This window comes from Zosterops lateralis (genome assembly GCF_965231275.1).
Source record: "Zosterops lateralis genome assembly, chromosome: 10".
NCBI lineage: Eukaryota > Metazoa > Chordata > Aves > Passeriformes > Zosteropidae > Zosterops > Zosterops lateralis.
The window spans coordinates 21301263-21323180 of record NC_139770.1 but is presented as its reverse complement, the minus strand read 5'-3'; the positions used below and the strand labels follow the sequence as shown (position 1 = coordinate 21323180).

The 21918-nt window shown below is 45.6% G+C and overlaps 1 protein-coding gene across 1 annotated transcript; it reads right to left on the bottom strand.

Moving 5' to 3' along the window:
- Positions 1–303: 303 nt before the first annotated feature.
- On the bottom strand, positions 304–15498 carry TRA2B (transformer 2 beta homolog). The gene is made up of 9 exons (XM_083868483.1): positions 15351–15498; positions 9165–9298; positions 5630–5792; positions 5193–5381; positions 4281–4396; positions 3349–3432; positions 1506–1568; positions 1000–1073; positions 304–708 (listed from the first exon to the last, which is right to left on the bottom strand). The coding sequence occupies exons 1-9, from the start codon at positions 15384–15386 to the stop codon at positions 698–700; spliced, it is 870 nt and encodes a 289-aa protein (XP_083724609.1). The 5' UTR covers positions 15387–15498; the 3' UTR covers positions 304–697.
- Between the last annotated feature and the right edge of the window lie 6420 nt (positions 15499–21918).

The following is a 21918-nucleotide window of genomic DNA, read 5'->3' as shown; positions in this document are numbered from 1 at the left end:
AAGATTAAAAAATAACTGGCTCACAGATCCAAGTGCACAAATTCATTACGTGGTATGACAGATACACTGTGAAGTGTTGGCCCAAAATCTTTTAAATACAAGAGGCAACAGCTGAACACCCAAATGAAAGATTGAGTGCTGATTTCACAAGTGAGAAATGGACTTGAGAAGCAGCTCAGGTGCAATTTACTTGTGGCACACCAAAAAGACTGGTTTCCTCCTGGAAGGAATGGATGGCACTTGCACTGGGATTACCTCCACATTTTTGTTTTGGCAAAAATAAGTAGGAAAAGAAAAAAAAACAAACGTCTGTTTATTTTATTTTCACTTTTGGAAAGCATTTTACACAGGTTTGGATCTTGGGAATAACTTGTAATCAGTAGAAAAAACTAACTCAACAGTTTTTTTTCTTTACAATAGAAACCCTTCAGGAGTCAAAATGGAGACTAAAAAAAAACACATGCAAAACATACTCCTTTCAAAACACACCTGGAAACAAAGCACCAAACTACACAAATATGCAGAATGAAACAGCACTGAACACCACAGAAGTCGTCTTCATAAAAGGTGTAAAAGTCACCTAATTCACTAGGCACTGTCACTTGGTTAAACAGAAGAGACAATAAAAAAATATTGTCCACAAACTTGCAATTTCAACTCAAAGGCTGTAGCTAGAAATTCCTCTATGTGTCATGCTTTAATAGCGACCTGAAAGACAAAAACCCAGCAGTCAGACTTCAAGGATAGAGGCTCAATAAAATATCCACACCAAAGTAAATTTTAGTGGACACAGAAGCTCAGAAGAACTTCAAGGAATGGGAAATTCACATTTGAGAGGTGAACAATGTGACTGGGCCAGGCCCAGTTAAGGCCAGGCTGGACAGGGCTTGGAGCAACCTGGTCTGTGGAAGGTGTTCCTGCCCATGGCAGGGGGTGGAATGGGATGAGCTTTAAGGTCCCTCCCAATCCAAACCATTCCTTGAGTCCGTGGCTACTTACGAGGTGAGTAGGATCGGGATCTGGACCGGGATCTGTAGCCCCCTCGGCTGTAGTACGGGGACGGTGACCTCCTCCTGTGACAGGGGTGACACAAACAATCCCCTGGTTAAAACCTGCACAGCTTTATGTGACTAGCTCTAACCCCATCCTGGTCTCAGAAATACACGTGGGAAAACTAACAAGAAGCATGGGAGACCTGATCAACATTTCTACTGTGTAACAAAGCAAGGATTTGAATTCTCTTTCTTGTTACCAGTACTATTTTTGACTGACACAACAAACACAAGCTCTTGCACTCACAATCTGCTTTCATGTGAATTTAGTCTGAAGCCAGGAGCATCCCACACAAGCAGGGTAAGCCAAATCCACCTTCACTTTTAATCTGAATTACTTGTCCAAGGTGAAGACTTCCTTGACTTGCAGTCAGTGCCACAGCCAGGCACCCCCAAACCCCTCCAGTCCAGGTTTTATGTTTCCTTGTCTAGTTCCACTAATCCAGTACACACCTGTAAAACTGATCCCTGTCCTGAACAGCTCTCCAGCCGCCTCCGCCGCCACCACCTCCTCCTCTGTGAAAACAAAAGCAGAACAACTTTTAGAAATTTAGAAAATAAACAAATTTAGAAATTTAGAAAATAAACAAAAAGTTCACAGTACAAACCCTCCATCCATCAACAGAAAATGATGTGAAGATAAGACATCAATTCCTACACTAGATGCTGACTACTTTATTTAACACTTAACATTTTTAAACACTTGTCTACTGAAGGAAAACCCTTTAACTTATTATTTTCAAGTAGCAAGATCAACTCACTATCCTGAGGAAAAATACTGATTCCAAGGTGGAGGCAGGGAAAACCCTCCCATCCTGACTTTTTAACACTTGGGAGTCACATTTAAACACAAACTGTGATGTAACTTCTCATAGAGAACAGAAAGAACATCTTATAGCATTGAGTTGTTGGACTGGAACCTCCTCCAATTTAGATCAGCAAAACTTTACCAGGAGACTAAATCAAGTTTAAAGTCTTCTCCAGTTGTTTCTAGGGGATTGTTTTTTTAAAGGTTATTCCCTTATTTACAGACACTTTTTTCAGGCAAAATTAAGGCTCCCAGAGCAATAAAGAGAAATTGAAGTTTTAACAGGACAATTCCCATCTGACACTGCATTTCCCTCAAGGCTTCATTTTCACAGAGGGCAGAGAATGCAAAGGAATTGTTACCAATGCAATTTTTAGGGTGGGGTATGCAATGCTCCACTGCATCTTGAACAATTCCAACTTTTCCTTCCTGAGGGAAGCACTCACACAGGGCAACACTTCTCTCTCCCTCAACCAATCCATGTCTGCAGGAGGGGAAAGTACCAAACCATAACACTTTTCAAGTAGCCACACGAATCATTTGTGGCTCCGTATTTATTCACAGAACCCCAGAATGGTTTGGATTGGAAGGGACCTTAAACACCACTCAGGGACACTCCTGCCACAGGCAGGGACAACTCCCACTAGAGCAGGTCACTCTCACTGGCTCTCTCTTGACCCAATCACAACTCCTGGTAACATTCACAAACCCCTGTCAGAATGAAAAGGCACCACTTAAGCACTGAACACTCTAACACAGAATTCTGCAATTGCAGGAATGTTCGGTAGTGCAGACAGAAAAACTTAACTCTTATCTTTGTGTTCAACCTAACAGTGTCCCAGAAATTGTGAGGATTTCGCAGGGGAAAAAGATTTTGCTGGAAAATGCAGGAAGCCTATATCTGTATCACAAAAATCAACTGCACCACAACCATGATTACACACACATCCCACTGGACAAGGGATGTTAAAAAAGTCTTTTAATGCAAATGCCCAATACACAACAAATGGGGTTATAAACCCCAATTCCTTACTTTTGGCAACATTTGAGGTGCCATCAGCAGAAGATACTGGGGACCACCTGAAACTTCCCACTTTTTAGCTACTACACTGTGCTCAAAATGCAAGTTGACACTGTAATACCAACTCAAACATTAATCTGCACCATTTCAGTGCTAACAGATTAATCAACTAAAGATTATAAAATGAAAATACAAAGAACACATTTTGTTTTTCAAAACTTAGTGCAGATTCAGAAAACATTTTGGACTAAGCCAGGCCACAGTATTTAACCATCATCAAGTATTTCTCAATCCAACCAATGTGATTTGTACTGAGCAGTTATTTTGGTCAAGATTTCACTGGAAGATTCCAGAATGACAGCAAATGCAAAAATATTCGGGAATAGTAGGATGAGCTGCCTAATGCTTGCACAGACAGATGAGAAAGCGGAGTTTGGAAAGCAGCAAAATATTCCAACTATGCTCACCTGTATGACCTGCTGTAATAGTCACGGTCGTCGTAGCCTCTGTCGTAGCCTCTGTCGTAGTAATCCCGTCGCCGGGAGCTGCCACTGCAAGGAGGGAAGGAAATCGCATTTGCTAAGATATAAAACATTAACTTTGTCTGCAGCCTGGTAAATTCACACTATTTAAACTACATTTTGTTATTACTTCTCATCCTCACAGTTGAGAGACTGAGAGTACTCCTGTTTTCCCATGAGTGCAGGTGGGAACAGAACTACTTAAATAATTGCTTTTTAAATGCTCACTTTGAGTTATTTTCCTCAACCTTTTGGTATCACAGGACCATGAGGAATTCCATTCTGAGATAAGTCCTCATTCACTTTTAACTCTGAAAAGCTCCTGTTCAACCAACTTTCTGACTAAAAAAATCAGAAACCTATAGTCTCAACAAAACACCACCATAACCACCAGTAAACTGGAAGTCTTGGGAAACTAACTGGGGAATGACTTAGGAAAACAATTTACACTGTTGGCAACTGGAAGTCTAAAGTGCAGTGTGTGAACACAGCAAACTGCTAATCCCAAATATTAATTGAGCCATGCAGCTCCTCGACTAGTATTTGTTCATTCACACTTGAAAACCTGAACTTGTGAAGGACATGAATATTTGAAGGTACACAGGATACTACTTAACTATTTAAACTACTTGAAATAATTTAGAAATTGTTAAAATATCTTCCTGTTGATGTACACATTACTACTGATGCTACTTTCAGTGTAGAGCACAGCAGCCACAAACAAGGAAACACAACTTGTACATTAATGCATAAGACCAAGAATCCAGGAAAACCACTGAGAATCAGGTCTCTCAGAGGAGAAACAGGAGTTTTTACAAAACAATGAATCCTGTCCTGGTTTGGGAGAAAACTCAACCAAAACCACAGATAAAACTTACTAAGTGGGTCTTCCCATATAGATGCCAGGGGTAGGTGTGTGAGGTCTTTTTGTTATGGAGAAGTCTACCCGGATCCTTCTTCCATCCAGCTCCATTCCATTGGCACGTTCCTTTGCCTAAGGTGCAACAGAAGAGCATTAGCTGTAGGCATGAACTTTAGCTGAATTTCTAACCACTGCTTTAAGTGTTAAAATGTCCTAAAAATGGCTCAGTTTAGAGGCAGGTCTGAGTGTTACATCTTACAGTGAATGTACTGTGTAAGACACTCTAGGACAGCTGGACTTAAGTGCCAGTAACCACTGAAAATGTGACTTCTGTGGCATTAAAATCCTGAAAAGAACATCACCGAGCAACTGTTTCAGTGCCTCTGACATGATAAAGAGCAACCTTTGAACATGCTGATGTAGGGAGATGTTACTACTCCACCACACAACATAAAACGTATACAGGTGAAAAGACCACCACTAAGGTATTCAAATATATCTTTCAAATGACCATAACCTTGAATATAACATCACAGTCACAAATAAAAAGTAAAAAACCATGAACTGTGTTTTGTTTTTTTGTCTGCCAAGTAGCAGGACATGCAGCATGTAGGACCTACACATCAAGCTCCAATACAACATGGAAGCCTTCACACCAGGTGTGGAATAGACTGGAGACTTTCTGGAGTGGAGCTTAAGCAGGTTATCAGCCTTGTTCCAGCCTCTAAAGGGCAGCTCAACAAGGACTGGCATGAGTGTAGGATTCTCTACTGGGTGACCACAGAATTCCCGATTCATTCTGCAGCATCCGTACGCCCAAATTCCACGATTATGAGACTCCAAGTGTATTTGAGGCTATGAGTTTCCCCTGGCTACACCCTGTGGCAGAACACACCCCCCAGGAGCTCAGAGCCCAGCCCCAACCTACTTCCTTGGCATCCTCGACGTTCTCGAAGTAGACGAAGGCGAAGCCTCGGGAGCGCCGCGACTGCTGATCGTACACGATGGAAACATCGGCGATGGGCCCATACTTGGAGAACACCTCCCGCAGGTCTCGCTCTGTAGTGTACAGACTCAGCCCAAACACTCCCAGACAACAGTTTGGATCAGGATTTGCCTAAAGGAGGGGACACAGATATTAGAATGAAATGGGGTTTATTTGCAGTGCAACGTATTTCTCAAGTTGTGGCTGTCAAGGCTTCAAGGTGAACAACAACAAAGTTGGGGCTGAGATTTGGGTCACCTGCTAACAGGCATTAATTAATAAATTAAACTTACAGGAACACAAGGCTTTCACAGAAGCCCTTTGCATTTCTCAGGGCACAGAGGCTGATCCCAGGACGCATCCAGGACCAAGAGACGTACCCTGTTCCCGATGTGACGTCTCCGGGTAGACATGGGGGAATGGCTGTGGCTGTGCCGCCGCCGGTAGTCCCGACTGTACGACCTGCTTCTGGATCTCCTGTGGGAGCGGGACCGGGAACGGGACCGGGTGTAGTGTCTGCGGGAGCTTCTCCTCGACCTAGACCTGAGGGAAAGAGGAGAAAGGTACAGTGCTGGGCTTGTTGGGGTGCCCAACATTTAAAAAATCCATCATAGTCACAAAATACTCAAATAATTGTTTTCCAAAATCCTGCAGAACCACATACCTCAGCTAAAATCCATTTACTCACTACTCTCAAGGACTGTGTGCTAAGTCTTTACTATCAAGATTATTGCAGGGCATTCCTGCTGCAGTCCAGGAACTTGCAGTTGATCAGTCAGCTCTTCTTTTAACAAAGCTACCTGGGTGTGACACGCTAGTGCTTAGAAAGAATACTCAGTGTTTAGGTAAAAACAAGTGGGGTGGCTTTATTTTCATAGGTATCAGATTAAGAGAACAGTAAATATCATTTAACACAAAGCATGCACCACTGAGGGGGGCACTCTCTTAGTGCTGCCTTGGGTGACACTGAGAAGCAAATGCACTCTAAAAGTGTGGCAAATGCCCCTGAAACAGAGCTGAACACCATCTGAAGAAACCAAGCCTGAGCTGCTGGTACTCCAGCAGTTATTTAGCACTGCTTGTTCATGAGTATTTACATGTTCACACTTTAAAGTGCATTTACGCCAAGGTGCAACTAACTCTTCACTAATTCCTTTTCCCCAAAAGTATTTCCTTATATCACAACTTTTGTGGACACGAGGCTCTGAAAGTCTTCAATTCCTTCTCCCAAAGCCTCAGCCTTCCCAACTCAGCCAATCCTAGAGGAGAAGCTGGGCACTCACATGGGGTTACTGCATCTGACCTTGGTCTGCTGATGGCTGCACTGAATAACCTGCACTCCACACCACTTCAAAGAAAAACCCCTGCAAGGCTAAGAAGTGCAATAAACAGTGTAACAGGCAATGGACCTGAGCCACAAATTGCTGATTTTCAGGTTCTTGTGTCTTAAATGTCCCCTCCTCCAATCCACAGCAGCACCACCCCACAGGCATGAGGGAAGCTCTGAACCTGAACTGCTTTTACTCCTGAGCATTTAACAGCTTCTTCCAGGATTTCTCACCAAGTGTCACCAGACAGCCAAACTGCTCAATCTATCCCTTCAAAAAACACCTTCAATCTCACCAGGAGTGAGCCAGAGAAGCTCAACTAAAAATGCATATTCATGTCCAGGAGAAATTAACTCAGCATGTCCCATTACAGCACTGCTCACTACGTATTTATAAAGAAAACTTAATTTTTGGCAACAAAAGAATTAAAAAAAAAAAAAAAAAATTAAGAGAGAACTTTCCTGGAGCTGGGAAAACAGTAAAAAAAGAGGAAAATTTTAACATCAATAACAAAAAAAGAAGCTCCACACATGCACACAACCACATTTCAACCACTGATATAGGAAAAAAAAAAATTAAGGCAAACACAGAACTGATATTTCAGGTACCAGAATGGTATCAGCCAAAGACAGGAGCTACACACTTCAGTAAAAGTACATTTAAAAATCAAGTATATCCACACCCAAACTGATAAAAACACCAGGACACAGGTTGGTTCCCAAATCAAAGTTTAATTTACAAAGCTGGTAACTCAAAAATACATTTGCAACAGAAACTACCAAGAAATATAGAAGTTATCACAGGGTTATTTCTCTGGGGAAAGCCAGAGTTCAATGATCTGCTCACAAGCACATCCCAACGTGCGACAGCACTGAACAGAGATTAAAGTATGTTGTTTCTAAATATGTGCCTCGACACAATTCTGTCCAAATCTACTAATCAACACTAACTCTGGCACACAATTCCATTATTTCCAGCCATAGGCTGGACAAATCTTCAAGACAGCTGTTAAATGCTCAGGAAGCCATGGTAGTTACAAACTTCTACTTTTTGGTCATCAAAAAGTAGAAAGCCAGTTGCCATGGCATTATTTAAACACTGTTTATTGCAGAAGTAAGATTTTTCAGGTCTCTTATAAATTCTACATCTTTTATTTGCTTCTTCAGAATGGTATACCCCCTGTGACTCCATTTTTACTCACTAGTGTGGTTATTCTCCAAGTGGGAAATGTTTTAAAAGAGTATGGAATCCCTACAGTCATATGGATGAAAGAGCAGGAGAATATGCTGGGAGGGTGTCCTGACTTTAGTTGTTTCACTATTAAAAGGTTCCCCAAAGATGTTTTGCAGCCTCCTTCCCCCAAGGTTTTCAAACCCCAACTGGATAAAGCCCTGATGGCAGGGCCTGAGCCCAGAGCTGAGCACCCTGAGCAGGATCTGGGACTGGGCCCCTCCTGAGCTGCCCCATCACCTCTCACTACTGAAACTCCCACAGGTCACTCCAATTCCACACCCTCTAATGGTACTGCTCTAGTAAATATTTATTCATTTTATTTGACACATTTCTTCTTACACTACAGGGACTGCCAGGTGCATGATATGACACTTGTGACTGTGCCTGAATGAAACAAAAACCTCTCATTCTTCTGCTGTCAAAGCTTCCCAACTACCTTCCTTCTCACAAAAGGATCTGTTTGATCCTGCAAGATTTAACAGACTATTTGATAGTGTTTTCAGCCGTGAGTGACAGCTGACAGCACAGTATCTTCCTCCAGCCTGCCCCCCAAGCTTTGGTAATTCACTGCTCGTTCACATAAAAAGTGTGTTGTGAACAGCTCACCTGACAACCACACTGCTGAAACCTCACCGTTTTTTAGCCTGAATGCCTACAAGTGAGGAAAGAAATTATCAACACATTAATTTCTGTGGTCAGCAGTCAACTATCTCCTCTTTTAAGAGGAATTCTGTCCCTGGCTTGTTTGGCAGGTGAGTGTCAGGAAGGTAATGCAGTGCAATAGGCACATAACAAATACAATAAACAAATTCTCCACAACTTTTCTGGAGAGCTTACAGAGCTGTCTAATATTCAAAGCTTCCCATCCTGTAAATTTTCAAGTTTAATCAATGTATTTAAAATGTCAGACTGTGAAACTCATATTTACCTCTAATACTTCTTTTCACTGCTAGAGGAACATCACTGCTTCCAGTGAAGAAACACAATACACGAGTGTGGCCTAAAATGGGAAACCTGCTGATGCACCAAACTGTGTAAATGCACAGAAAAACTAAGACCTAGAGTTCCTAGCACTCCAGCCTCAGACACAAGTCACTACTCCAAGAGATAAAAGGTAGCACTTCCAAAGCCTTATCAGCAAGGATACAAATTTACACAGCTGATTTAACTGTTGGAAGAAGCAGCAAAAAAATCTAAATTTATAAAATTTGGCTTTCCCAATCCTGAAACCACACACACCCCTTTGTATTCTATGTCCACAGAAGATCCACTAACTCTGGAAACAGAACTGGCTAAGCTGGGCCACCTCTACCTATGATCTGAGGAGGAGAAGAGGTAAAAGAAGCAAACTCACCTGGATTCAGACCTGGATCTAGATTTTGACCTGGAGCGCCTGGAATCCTCCTTAGAGCGAGATCTTGCAGGGGTGTGCCTCCCCGACTTGCCAGACCCATGAGCACTTCCGCTTCTGGAAGCAGAACGGGATTCCTGCACGCAGATATCGAAAGCCTAATTTGTACACAATTCCTTGTTCACCTAGGGGCTGTAAACAAGCTCCAGTGAAATAAATGGTAAATATTCATAGCTATGTGTCCGGGCAGTCGGCATTAGCACTGCCTAGATTGTTTTAAGGAGGTTGTTTTTTTTTCCCTGGTAGACACTTCTTTACCCTGCATGTACTTTTGCTATTAAACAGATAATGCATGCATGTTTAGCAAAATATACAGGGACACATAAACAGACTAGTAATTACTTAGCGTAGTGCTTTCAGATTCCAGATTACTTCTTATCTTAACTTCATTTTTATTCCTTTTCTTCATTCTTCCGTTTCAAATTCTGACTTCTTTCATCTTCCCCACTTCACACAAATTGCTCAATATTCTACAAGTGGGACTTCTGGTCTGATAATTAGCATGCATTCACTTTCTTTTTTTTCAAATTTCAGCTTCACTTATTCCTGAGCTTCAAATAATTCTCATTTATAAAACTTGTCAAATGGCGACTTCCGCATTTTCCTTCTTCAACATTAACCTTAATAGAAAAAGAACAGGATGAAGAATATTTAAGAACTCCAGGATAAAATCTAGTGCCAAAACTGAAACTAGAAAAAAAAAAGTGTTGTGGACTTTTACTATAAATGCAGTTCAAGAATTGAATCTACCAAAGCCCTATGATTTTATCAACAGGTTCAGTCAACTCAGTTTAACTTAGCCCTAAGCAGCTGAATTTGCTATTTATTTATGCCTGTATTTAATAGCAAGTGCAACTGGATCAGCTGAGTACCTACTAAGGAATTGTAGCACCAGGAGACTCAAAATTGCACTATCAGCCACACACTGAGACAAAACCACCAAGGAGTTACTCCAGTGAGGTCCTGCTGCGGCCACTGAGGGATGTGCTTTAGAACGCACGAAGCACTGCATGGTTAGTCCTCCCATGAACTCCAATTCTATGAATTTTGGGCCCCTCCTGCAGTTGGGCAGCCCTGGTGTGAAGGTTTAGGAGCACACACCCCCAGCTGCCTGCACAAGGGGGATTGCATGTGCAGGCTTTGTGTTTCCACAGAAATGTGAATTTCCCACTGACCAGAACTGCACTTGTGCCCCACACTCAAACTGCTCTGTTATTTACTGGCAATCTCCTCTGGCGGTGACATGACCTAATTAATGCTTTTATTTTTAAATCAGTATAATTCTTGGCTTTAGTCATATGCCTTAAACACCTCAACACACTAGTAGAAAATATTCTTCATTTCAAAATATTAGAGAAAACTTAAAATTCAGCACAACTATACTTCTTTCTAAAAACAATCCTAAATTTAGTGCAAATTCTGATGAAGAAAGCCCCCTCCCTAATGACACCCGATTTTTCTCGAAAATCCCGTTTCATCTTTCTGACATCTCTTAAACCTGAACACTAACTTAAATGGGAATACTGTACTAAGCATTTAGAAATTCATTTGCTAACCCGAAATGTACTCATGTTTTAACCACTTCCATACAGCTTCAACCAAATGTTCTCTGTTTACAATTCCCAGCATACAGGGGAAAGAAACATGACATACAGAATAAAGCAGGTTTGCAATTAATCCCAAGAGCAACAGAAATAGCACAAAGTTGGCCAAGGCCCCATTCTTCATACAGATGTTTTAGGTTTTGTTCTAAACTACAGCGTCCCCATGTACTAACACTGCAAAGGGCAGGGGGAATGTTACAGAGCAATTTAAGTTACAATTAATGAATTTAATCTAAATCCATTAGTACCTTCCCAATAAAACACTCAACAGAGGTGAGTTCTGAGTTAACATATTAATTTTGCCATAAGAAGCCTTAGCTCTTTAACAAAGTTAGACAAAGCAAGATTGAAGAAGGACTAAAACCCAAACTAAGGCTGCTTTTCACCTGAGGAAAAATACTTCAATTCACAAAAGATAATCTGGGCTAAACAGAGGGAGCTGTGTCCAAACACAGGTGGTCTGAGACCAGAAAGAAAAGGAGAAATGCAGGATCAGAGGGAAGCAGCTGGGAGGATTTTGCTCATAAATACACCCCACAATCTTTTCCAGAGCTTTCAGATGTCAAAAAGCTTTGAAGAAATGAGTAGAGAACAGGTAAGTCTTTATATATTTGGTACATTTTTCAGGCCAGCTTTGCTGTAGTATGTTAAGGTTAATGTGGAATCTGGACACAGAGAAGCAGAGCTTGGGAAGAAAAACTCTTAAACACAACTATCTACCTAAATCAAAACAATTAAACAGCTGGCCTATTTTCATCCAACTCCTCTGCATTTCACATTCCCCAATCTTTCAACATCCTTTTTTTTTTTTTCCGATCATCCTTCAATCCACCACACTTTACAGGATTATGGCACTTCTTTATCTGAGCATTAAAGGAATTCAATGCACCTTATCTGCTCTGGATACCACCAGGACTGGTAATAACTCCCAAAATTACCAAGCTGCCCCTTTTCCACCCCAAGCCCCAGGAAATCCTCCCTATCCTAAGTTCCAAGAACCAGAGATCTGCAGAACTGCAAATTTATTTTACACCCTTGAGGGTTCACATCAGTCACTCCCACAACTCATTTCTCCCATCTGGTTTTGCTCTTCTTTATATTTTCTTTTCCTAGTCCTTGCTCTTTCACTCTGTGAATTTAAAGTTACTGAAAAATGCCAAAGTGTGCTCCTGGCATGACATGGGGAAGAGGGAAGAAACAACCTTCTTTACTCTGCCTGTCACTGCTGGTCAGCAGGTACAGACTGATATTCACTAAAACAATAACCATCTTCTCCCTTCTAACCTTAACTTTGTCAAGTGGGAATTTAACCTTCCTCTCCAGATGCCTTATCAACAGTTCCTCCCCTTCATCGGGCACTTCTGGAATTCACAAAGAAACCCTGAAGTCCAGGCTTGTGGATTCCAAATGGTTCTTTGGAGACCTTGAGCACATTCAAACCAAGTGTAAAACTGCTGGGGTGATTTTAACAGCTCTAAGGACATTCACAGAGGGTGTTACAGCCGTGTACTCTGAGCAGGGAATGTCTCAAAGCAAGATCATTTGGGGAGCAGTAGGTAGGAAAAGTTTCCACGGACAGAAGCAGATGGAAAGTAGGTGATGGCCACAGATCTTTGCACTTCTGAGATTCCCGTTTTCCTCACAGCAATGCAAGTTACAGATTTCAATCAGTAACGTAAGATACAGCAAAGCCAAAGTATTAAGATTTTATAATCACATATTACTATAAAGTTATGTATTTCACTTATTTTCCGAAGGAAAGGTGCAGCCTCACATGACATTACCAGAGCTGCAGCCTCTTTGTTCCTGTGTTCACTGCACATTCCCCAACCTCTGCAGTATGGAAGCTGCCTCTCTTCCCCTGAGCAACACGAGATCACTGCTGGGGGGAGCTGGGGATTCACTCGAGGGAAAAGCAGAACCACCCCTTTAAACAGGTTTCCAAACTCCCCACAGAAGAACACAGTGTTTTAAAAACCAGGCCACAGCTTCCTCCCACCACCTCTGCCACTAGCCCTGTGGGCTCCTCCAGCGCCCCAAGCTGGCAGGAAATTCATCCATCAGCAAAATCTGAATTCTCTTCTGACAGGTTTGGGCACTGAATCAGCTCCCCACGAGGTCCCACCAAGTGCCACCTGCTGAGGGAGGAACACAGGGAATGGTCCATCCCTCTGGTGGCACTGAGTGATCAGCTCATCTCTAACCTCAAAACGCTTCCTCACAGAATTTAGTAACAAAAATCATTCTCTGTCGAAAATACGTGTATTGAATACCTTGCCAGTAATCTGTAAATTGAACGTTTATACATTAAACCCCAAAAACAAACCCCCCACTCTGACTTCCATACTGAACAGTTTCTGACCACATACCAAGCCATCACTATCATAATTAACAACTCACAAGGTAGGATTCATTAATTTGGCCTTTAACTCGTCTTTTTCCAGCCCTTCCATGCCTGAATCCCATGTGCTTCAGTGAGAACAATTTCAGGGAAAACAAAATTAAGTTGGAAAACCATGGCATTGCAGCATAACAACAGTACCTCAAGTATATTCCAGTATTTAAGTATTAGAAAATTTCATAATTTATATTTTCTTCAGACAAAAAGTTTCTAGAGTTCATCCCACTATGGAGCATAAAACTGTAAAAGAATCCAAGTGGGGATTTTTCTTCTTATCTTCCTCCTCACTTTTTACAAACGCCATAATCCAGTGTAAATTCGTGCTGCTGCTTAAACAAGTCCCATTCCTGGCAAAAGCACCTGGAACTTCTTCATCCCCAAAGCTGCCATGAGGACTCAATCAGGCCAGGCCTGCACACCAAGGCAACTGGAAAAGGAGCGGAACAAGCTCCAGCTGACCGAACTGCCGGACTGACTGACTGAAGGGACACCGCTGGGGGAGAGCGGGAGCACAATTCCTGCCGGCAGCCCGCGCTTGGCACAGTTAGAGACAGCTCCAGATTATTTACCCCAACACTAACTACTCTGCAGACTCCAGCCTGGAAACAGACTCAGTAAAAGATAAGCCTTAAGTAAGCAGTAAACCCCCTAAACAACACTGGCAAGAGCAGAAGGAAAACCAATCCCTGCTCCAGTCTGGAACACCAGGTGTGCAGCTCTGTGGTTTCACCTTTACAAACACGTCCATTTCAAACAACTTACCAATTTAAAAATCACAAAAGTTCAGGCATAACTCATTTTAGGCACTGGCAAAGACTGCCTACAAATGCTTTAATACATTTCTAAAATTACAAATATAAAAAGCAACAGACAACAGTTTCTGCCGCAATACTCTGCACGATTGTGTTTCACACCAAAAGACTTTGCTATAGAAATTTTATTATTTCCTCTCTTTCTGACTGAAAAAACAATGCAGGTTACCCTGGCAAACTTTATTAAGACTAAATTGGCTCCCAACCTGCACAACAATTAAAGCATCTTTAAAAAAACTAACACACAAGTAATTCACCCTGAGAAAAAAATACCCCCTCGCTAAAAAAACCTCAGAGTGAATGAAGACACCAACGAAAGCACAGGGACTGTCAAGAGCCTATTCCTTAATCCCTGTCTTTTACCATTCATTCCCATGTTTAGCCCCCTGGAGACCATTTTTTATAATCTTACCTACCTTGAAGTAAAAGCACTCAGATACTACAGTTTCTTACAGTGGATTAATAAGTTAAAACCATAATCTAAAAAAGATATTGCTCAAAATTACTAGTTCTCTAATATTTCTTCCCCCTTCCGGTTTAAAACTTAGGAATTTATCACCTCCACAACTCCCTCCGATGCTGCAGCAAAATGTTTGAGTTATGCTGAAAAAATCCCCCAAAACACAGCACTGACCCTAATTAAAGGCATCAAAAGCAAACAAGGTTGATTCAGTAAACAAAAATCAACTACAGATGTGCATCACAAACGTGAAGTTTAGCAAGTCATCTACTTCAACATCAATAAAAACTCATCCGGACAGTGAGATTTTTCCAAAACCATGAGCCTCGAGAGCTATCTGCTGCAGGTTTCACAAAGCGGAAGGGGCTGCCTCCAATTATCAAGTTTAAATTAGAGCAGAGCCTGAGCCACCCGGACGCCAAGCCCGAGGAGCGGAGTTATTATTACAGGCGAAGGCAGGCAGCGAAGAGCGGTGTAAATGAGAGAGCAGCTCAAGAGCGGAGTGCGAGGTGGCTCTGCGGGGAGGACACGGCAGGAGCCCCGTTCCGCAGGGGGCGGAGGGCGCGGGGCCCCCCGGGCTCGGGGCCGCCATTTTGTCCCTCCCGGGCGCGCGCGGCCCCGGCCCAAGATGGCGCCGGGCGCCTCACGCGGGGAGCGGCCCCTCCGCCATCGGCCCCGCCGCGCCGCCTCTCCCCGCCCGCGGAGGCTCCGCCACCCGCCAAAGGGGACACGGGGAGACGCGGGGGCGCCGGCGCCACCCGAAGGCGATGGAGGGGTGCGTGAGGACGGAGGGGGGGGAGGGGGGGGAGGGGGGGGCCCGACCGCGCAACGCGCTCAGGCTCCGTGTATTACCCGCTCGCCGTAGTTTTGCTCTCCGCTGTCGCTCATTGTCCCGTCCCGCCGCTCCTGCTGCCGCCGCTGCCGCTGCCGCCGCCCGAACCGGACACGACCGACCCCGGCGACAGCGCCGTCCGCGCGGGAAGTGACGAGAGCGCGGGGCCGCGCGCGCGCTATGGGCAGGACACGCCCCCGGGGGGACAGCCCCGAGCCGCAGGCCGCGCCCGCGCCCCACAGCCACGCCCCCGAATGGGGAGGCCACGCCTCCCTGTTTGCGCGCCGTTACACAAGGCCGCGCCCCTGCCCTGAGCTGAGGCGGTTTGTAAGGCGAGAACACGCCCCCGCCGGGGCCACGCCCACTCCGTCCGCTGCGCAACCCCACGCCCATCATCCCTCACCGCCCTGGGCGCGATAGCCACGCCCCTCGGCGTGAGGACACGCCCTTACGTCACCCGTGAGGCGAAGTCCACGAAGCCCCGCCCCCATGAAGCCCCGCCCCTGTGAGACCCCCCGCCCCTCAGGTGAGGAGGCCCCGCCCTCGCCCCAGGGGAGGTCCCCGCCCTCGCCCCACCCAGGCCGCGGAAATAGTTTAAAAATGTGATTGCGAGGGACTTCTTTTGAGTGTTAAAGCATGAGTTCAGAGCACGTGGGGAGGGAAGAGCGGGATGTTTCTTAGGCACCCACTTGAGGGCAGCAGAGCGTCGCTGAAATGGCGGGTTTTCCTCCGTCCTTGGCATTGTTTCTCCACAAAACATTCGTTGTAACTATTTTATGTCACAAACAGCACCAGTAAAGCACCGGCAGCCCCAAGAGACTGTGCGGAGATTAGCAAAGGACACCCACAGAGAGAGGACCACCCGGAGTTAAAACACACAGGTGTGTTTTAACCAAAATACCGACTCCTTCAGTGCTTTTCAAACCACCACACTGCACGGGCTGGAGTTGGGAGGCAGGAGGAGACATTGCACTGCTCGGCTCATCCCAGTCAGTCCCAGAATTGTCTAGTTTGAAAGGGACCTTAAAGTTCATCCATTTCTGCTCCCTGCCCTGGGCAGGGACACCTTCCACCATCGCAGGGTGCTCCCAGCCCTGTCCAGCCTGGCCCTGGACACTGCCAGAGATCCAGGGCAGTCACAGCTGGGGAACCCCAGGGCTCAGTGATGGACCCAGCACTGTTTAATTTCTTTATCCATGATCTGGATGAGGGATTTGGCCACCCTCAGCACATTTGTAGGTGACACCAAGTTGGGTGGGAATATGGAGGGCAGGAAAGCTCTCCAGAGGGATCTGGACAGGCTGGATCTGTGGGCTGAGGACAACGAGATGGGGATCAACAAGGCCAAGTGCCAGGTCCTGCCCTTGGGTCACACTAACCCTGTGCAGCTCCAGGCTGGGGACAGAGTGGCTGGAAAGCCAGGAAAGGCCCTGGAAGTGCTGCTGCTGCTGATGATGATGACAGCAGCTGGACAGGAGCCCAGGTGTGCCCAGGTGGGCAAGAGGCCAATGGCCCCTGGGCTGTCCCAGCCATGGTGTGTCCAGCAGGCCCAGGGCAGTGACTGTCCCTCTGTGCTGGGACCTGTGAGGCACCTCCAGCCCTGGGGACAGTTCTGGGCCCTCAGAACAACAGAGACACTGAGGGGCTGGAGTATGGCCAGGGCAGGGAATGGAGCTGGGGAAGGAGCACCAGGAGTGGCTGAGGGAGCTGGGAAAGGGGCTCAGCCTGGAGAAAAGGAGGCTCAGGGGGAACCTTCTGGCTCTGCACAACTCCCTGACAGGAGGGGGCAGCCGGGGGGGTCGGGCTCTGCTCCAGGGAACAGGGACAGGATGAGAAGAAACAGCCTCGTGGTTATGGCTGAAATGCTGTAATAAGGAGCAAGTGCTGTGCTCTGTAGAGACAGTTGTTATCAGTTCTTTGTGTCAATAACATGCATCCTGTGAACACATTTACATGGGCATTGGGATCCTGCTGATTTGTAAATCAAAGTAAAATATGATGTTTCTTTATGCAGAATGTGTGATGCTGTGAGATGCACAAGAAGGAGCCTGAAGGGATCAGGATGATATGCCCCTCCCTTATAAAGAGACCAAAAACCATGGGAAAAGGGCAGAACATTAGAGTCAAGGTGTGCCAGGAGGCTCGCTCTTGCCTTATTTCTTTCTGAGGCCTTAGTGAAGGGAGCCCAAACAGAGTGGGAGCTGTAACAAATTTAGAAAGGATCTGGAGAAGGGCACAAAGAGGCACCGGGAGCTGAACCAGCACTTTTCTCCACCCAGATCTACCAAGGACAATGCTGCTTTGCAGCCAAGTTTTTTCACCTCTTAATCCTTTTCCTTCCTCACATCCTCCCTTAGTGTCACGCAGGAACAAAGATTAAGTGACGATTAAGAACATTTAAGTGAAGATTAAAGATTAGGAACAAAGAGTGAGGGAAAAGTCATGAGTAGGAAAACGTTTGTGGCTCGGAGCTGCTGTAACAGCTCCCAAAACAGCAGTTTCCCACTATCCAGTTATGTGTAATCCCCAAAATTGATCCCAAGTGGAGAAGACTGGCTCGTGCCTACACTGTTGAGGTCTCTGGGCTGCTCTTGACTACATCCAAATCAACTCCTGGTGGAAACCTTCCAGCTGTTCCTCAGCTGAGCAAATGCTTGAGTACATCCATAGGTCCTGCTAAACCGTGCCAATGGAGAATGCACTTTGATGTTAATTTTTTCCAGGTTTTTTTCAACAGATAACCAATGAAAGGAAAAAAAAAACCAAACCCCAAATATCAAAACAAAGGTGGGAATTACTTAAATTCTTGATTCCTAGTGCATCTTGGAAGTTTCACAAATCCACCTGCAGAGTTTCTTTTCAGGATCGATGGAATGTGTCACCGGATATATTTGCCAGGTTTACCATTGTCTTGGGCTATAAAAATGTGTATTCTATTTCATCTGTTGAAAACCCTTGGGTGGGAAGAAGTTTTTTCTTTATCTCTTGTAACTCCAGGGGGGAGGGGGCAGGTGCCTTCTAACAATGGGCCAGCTGTAGGACCAAGTTCCTTATCTCTTTCCAGGACCTGTCCTCCCTCCAGGGGATATCTGCTGTTGATGGGCCATTAAGGCTCACTAATGACATGACATATTACATCATCACACTGTGAGATGCTCCACCCAGTGGGGGGAGCCAAACCATTCCTACCTAGATAAAAACTGAGATGTAGGAGCATCAGATATCCAATGTTCCCACTGGATTCCTAGAGGAAGACTGGATCCATTTCACCATTACTGGACTCTTTTTTCTACTGGACCATCTCTATTCCAACAGAACCACATCTGCCACTCCAGGAGGGCTTACTTTGGGCTGCTTCCAGCACCCTGCCCAACAGGGTGTCAGCTTTTCTGACTCTCTCAGGGTTTCTAGGATTTTGTTTGTTTTGTTTGCTGTTTTTGTTTTTGTTTTTACTACTACATTTGTATTCTTAATATTTCTAGTAAAGAATCTGTTATTCCTGTTCCCAAACCTTTGCCTGAAAAGCCTTTAATTGCAAAATTATAATAATTTGTGGGAAAAAAAAGGGCGGGGAGGGATACATTCTCCATTCCAAGAGAAACTCCAGCTTTCCCTGGCAGACATCTGTCTTGGCAAACCAAGACAACCATGGAAAAGGCAAACAGGGATGCCCACCTGGGAGATTGTGGCATTGCCTACTGAATTGCAGGCTGAAAAAGCCACACTTCTGGAAGTTATGGAAAGGAGTCTGCTCCAGCAGCAGACGTGTGCAGCTGCAGAGCCAGCCTGGCAGCTCCAGCTCCAGGAGCCTGTCTTCCCCCACACCACCCACACAGCACATGGACACGCTTCCAGAGCAACAGGAACCACAGGGAGGGAGCCAGCTCGGGAATCATTAGTGAACGTTGGCAGCTCTGCTGCCAAGGGGGATGGACCAAGCTCTCAAACAGCTTTTCCTTGGAGTGTGTGGGGCAGCTTTTCCATGTGAGCTCCCACTGCCATCCCGCTGCAGCCCTTCCTGGCTCTGTGCTGCCCAGAGCTCTGCCACACCCAGCACCTGTGCAGCTCTTTGCTGCAAGGGGATCACGGAAACCATCCTGCCAGGAATAACCTTTATCCCCAAATGCCAGCTCACCTTCCTCCCAAAAGAGCAGAGGGAAGTGAGCAGAACAGATCAGAATCATATGGATTGCAAAAGTGCAAATCCAGCCATAAACCTGACACTGCTGAGTTCACAAGTTGTTCCCTGGGAACTGAGTCTGACTCTCACCTGGCTGCTCCCCCTGTCAGGGAGTTGTGCAGAGCCAGAACGTTCCCCCTGAGCCCCTTTTTTCCAGGCTGAGCCCCTTTCCCAGCCCCCTCAGCCACTCCTGGTGCTCCAGCCCCTTACCCAGCTCTGTTCCTTTCTCTGGATTCACTCCACCCCTTCAATACTCACTCTGTGCAGTTGGCTGTGATTTTCTTTTATTGTGGATGTCTGCCTTGGGAATTCATATTTGTTGGGTGAGACAGATCTTGTCTGTTGGGAAATTCCTCATCCTGGCCAGGCCACTGGAGCCGTGCAGTGTCCCCAGGTGGCATCAGGTGTGGCTGTGGTGTCTGTACAGCTGCTCTCTGGTGTAACCAGATAGTGCTGGCGTGGTCACAAGGGACAACAGAGGGAGCAGGAACTTTCCTGGAAATCCTCTCCAAAGATTTCCTCCCATAACTTCTGCAGAAGCTCCTCTGTTAACTTGGCCCTGGAGTGCTCATCTGCCTGCCTGGCTCTGGAAGTGTCTTGTAGACACAGGTGTTCCTCTTGGCTGGCTCTTTAGAGGGTCTAAAGAGGGGATGTTCCCCAAGCTGAAAAGTGACGGAGCCTGTGTGACGTGTCTCCATCCATCACAATGACATGATTATTTTAGTGGCCCTTGCCAAACTTTGGCATTTCCTGCCAACATCTAAATCATGATTGCACACAGTGTTCTGGACCCAGAGCAGTGACAGCTGCAGACAGGGAATGTCCTGTGGGTGGAAGAGCTGCTGGAGAACTGCCCTGAGCATCCTCAGAACTACAGCATGGCCGAGCCCGCCGTGACCCCACACCGCAGGAGTTACAGGAACAACTTGTTGCTCAGAAATGAGGCATTCTCAGATTCTCAAAGGGCAGGGAGCAGAGCCCATCTCCATGAGGGCTGACCAGGTCTCCAGGAGACCAGGAAAATAAAACTCTCCCAAAGCCATGCTGCTCATTCTATCCTGTTTAACAGCTTTTCTCAACCAGGATGGTACTTGATAGGGATCAGTTTCTGGAACACATAAAGCTGCTGTCAGCAGAGTGAGGTTGCACCAGGAGAGGTGGCTCTGGTTGCCCTCTCAGCTGCCAGGACTCAAGAGGTGTCCATAGAGGCACTGCCATCTCCATCTCCTCAAAGTGTTAGTGAGATCTGAAGGGGCCAATGGAAGACAAAACCACTCCATTCAGGACCTGAAAGAATGCCAGGAAGCTGTGCTGGGGGGAGATTTAGGTTGGATAATAGGGAAAAATTCTTCCCCCCAGAAAGGGTGGGGCACTGCCCAGGTTCCCCAGGGAATGGGCACAGCCCTAAAGCTGTCAGAGCTCCATCAGCATTTGGACAATGCTCTCAGAGATGCACAGGGTGGGATTGTTGGTGTGTCTGTACAAGGCCAGGAGTTGGACTCGATGATCCTTGTGGGTTCCTTCCAGCTTGGGGTATTGTGTGATTCTGATTCCATGGTATCTGGGAGGGCAGACACCCATTGGTGACAGTGACAAGCCTGGAGAACAGCGTGGAGGTGTGGCTGCTACTGGCAGCAAGGGCAGTCATCACTATCACTGGCAGCTCACAGCTCCTTCAAATTCCCTGTGTGTGACACTCCAACAGCAATCCCACACCACATCCAGGCACTTCAGCTCAGTAGCCAGGACACGCTTCCTTCTGAGGCAACTGTGGGAATCACAAGTGAGCTGTGAGACCCTGCATAAAGGAATCACAGATCACAGCAGATGTCCTGGTTGGAAATGAGAGGAAAAATACATACAAGGATCACATGCAAGAAATGGCTTTCCTGCGCCCTCCACAAAGCCATTAAATAGGTTCTAATAGGCTCATTTTATAAAATATTGATATAAAGCTGGAAAGGAAATGTGAGGCTGCTGTGTAGTGCAGACCTGACTGAAGGTACTTCAGATATGAACCCAAGTGTGCAAAGAGCTTTTTGCTCTCCAGCTCCCCCAGACTCAAAAAGTAACCACAACCAGGAATTAGGGGGTGAAATGGGGCCTCATCAGGGCCATGGAGAGATCTGACCCCTGCTTTAGGACATTGAAAGATTTATTTGTGACACTGCAGGGCTGTGAGCAGGATGTGGACATGCCATGGATTGTAGGTGATCCTGTGCAGCCTGGAGAGGCCACGTGGTCCCAGGCCTCAGGGGTTCTCCTGTTCTCTCCATGCACTTCACAAGCCTAAATGCATTATTTAACTGCTCTCTTTTTAAACAGCTGGGGCAGAGGTTTGCCTGCAATGATTATTGCTACTGCTTGCAGAATTAAACTGTGGATTAAAATAGATTTTGTTTAATTAA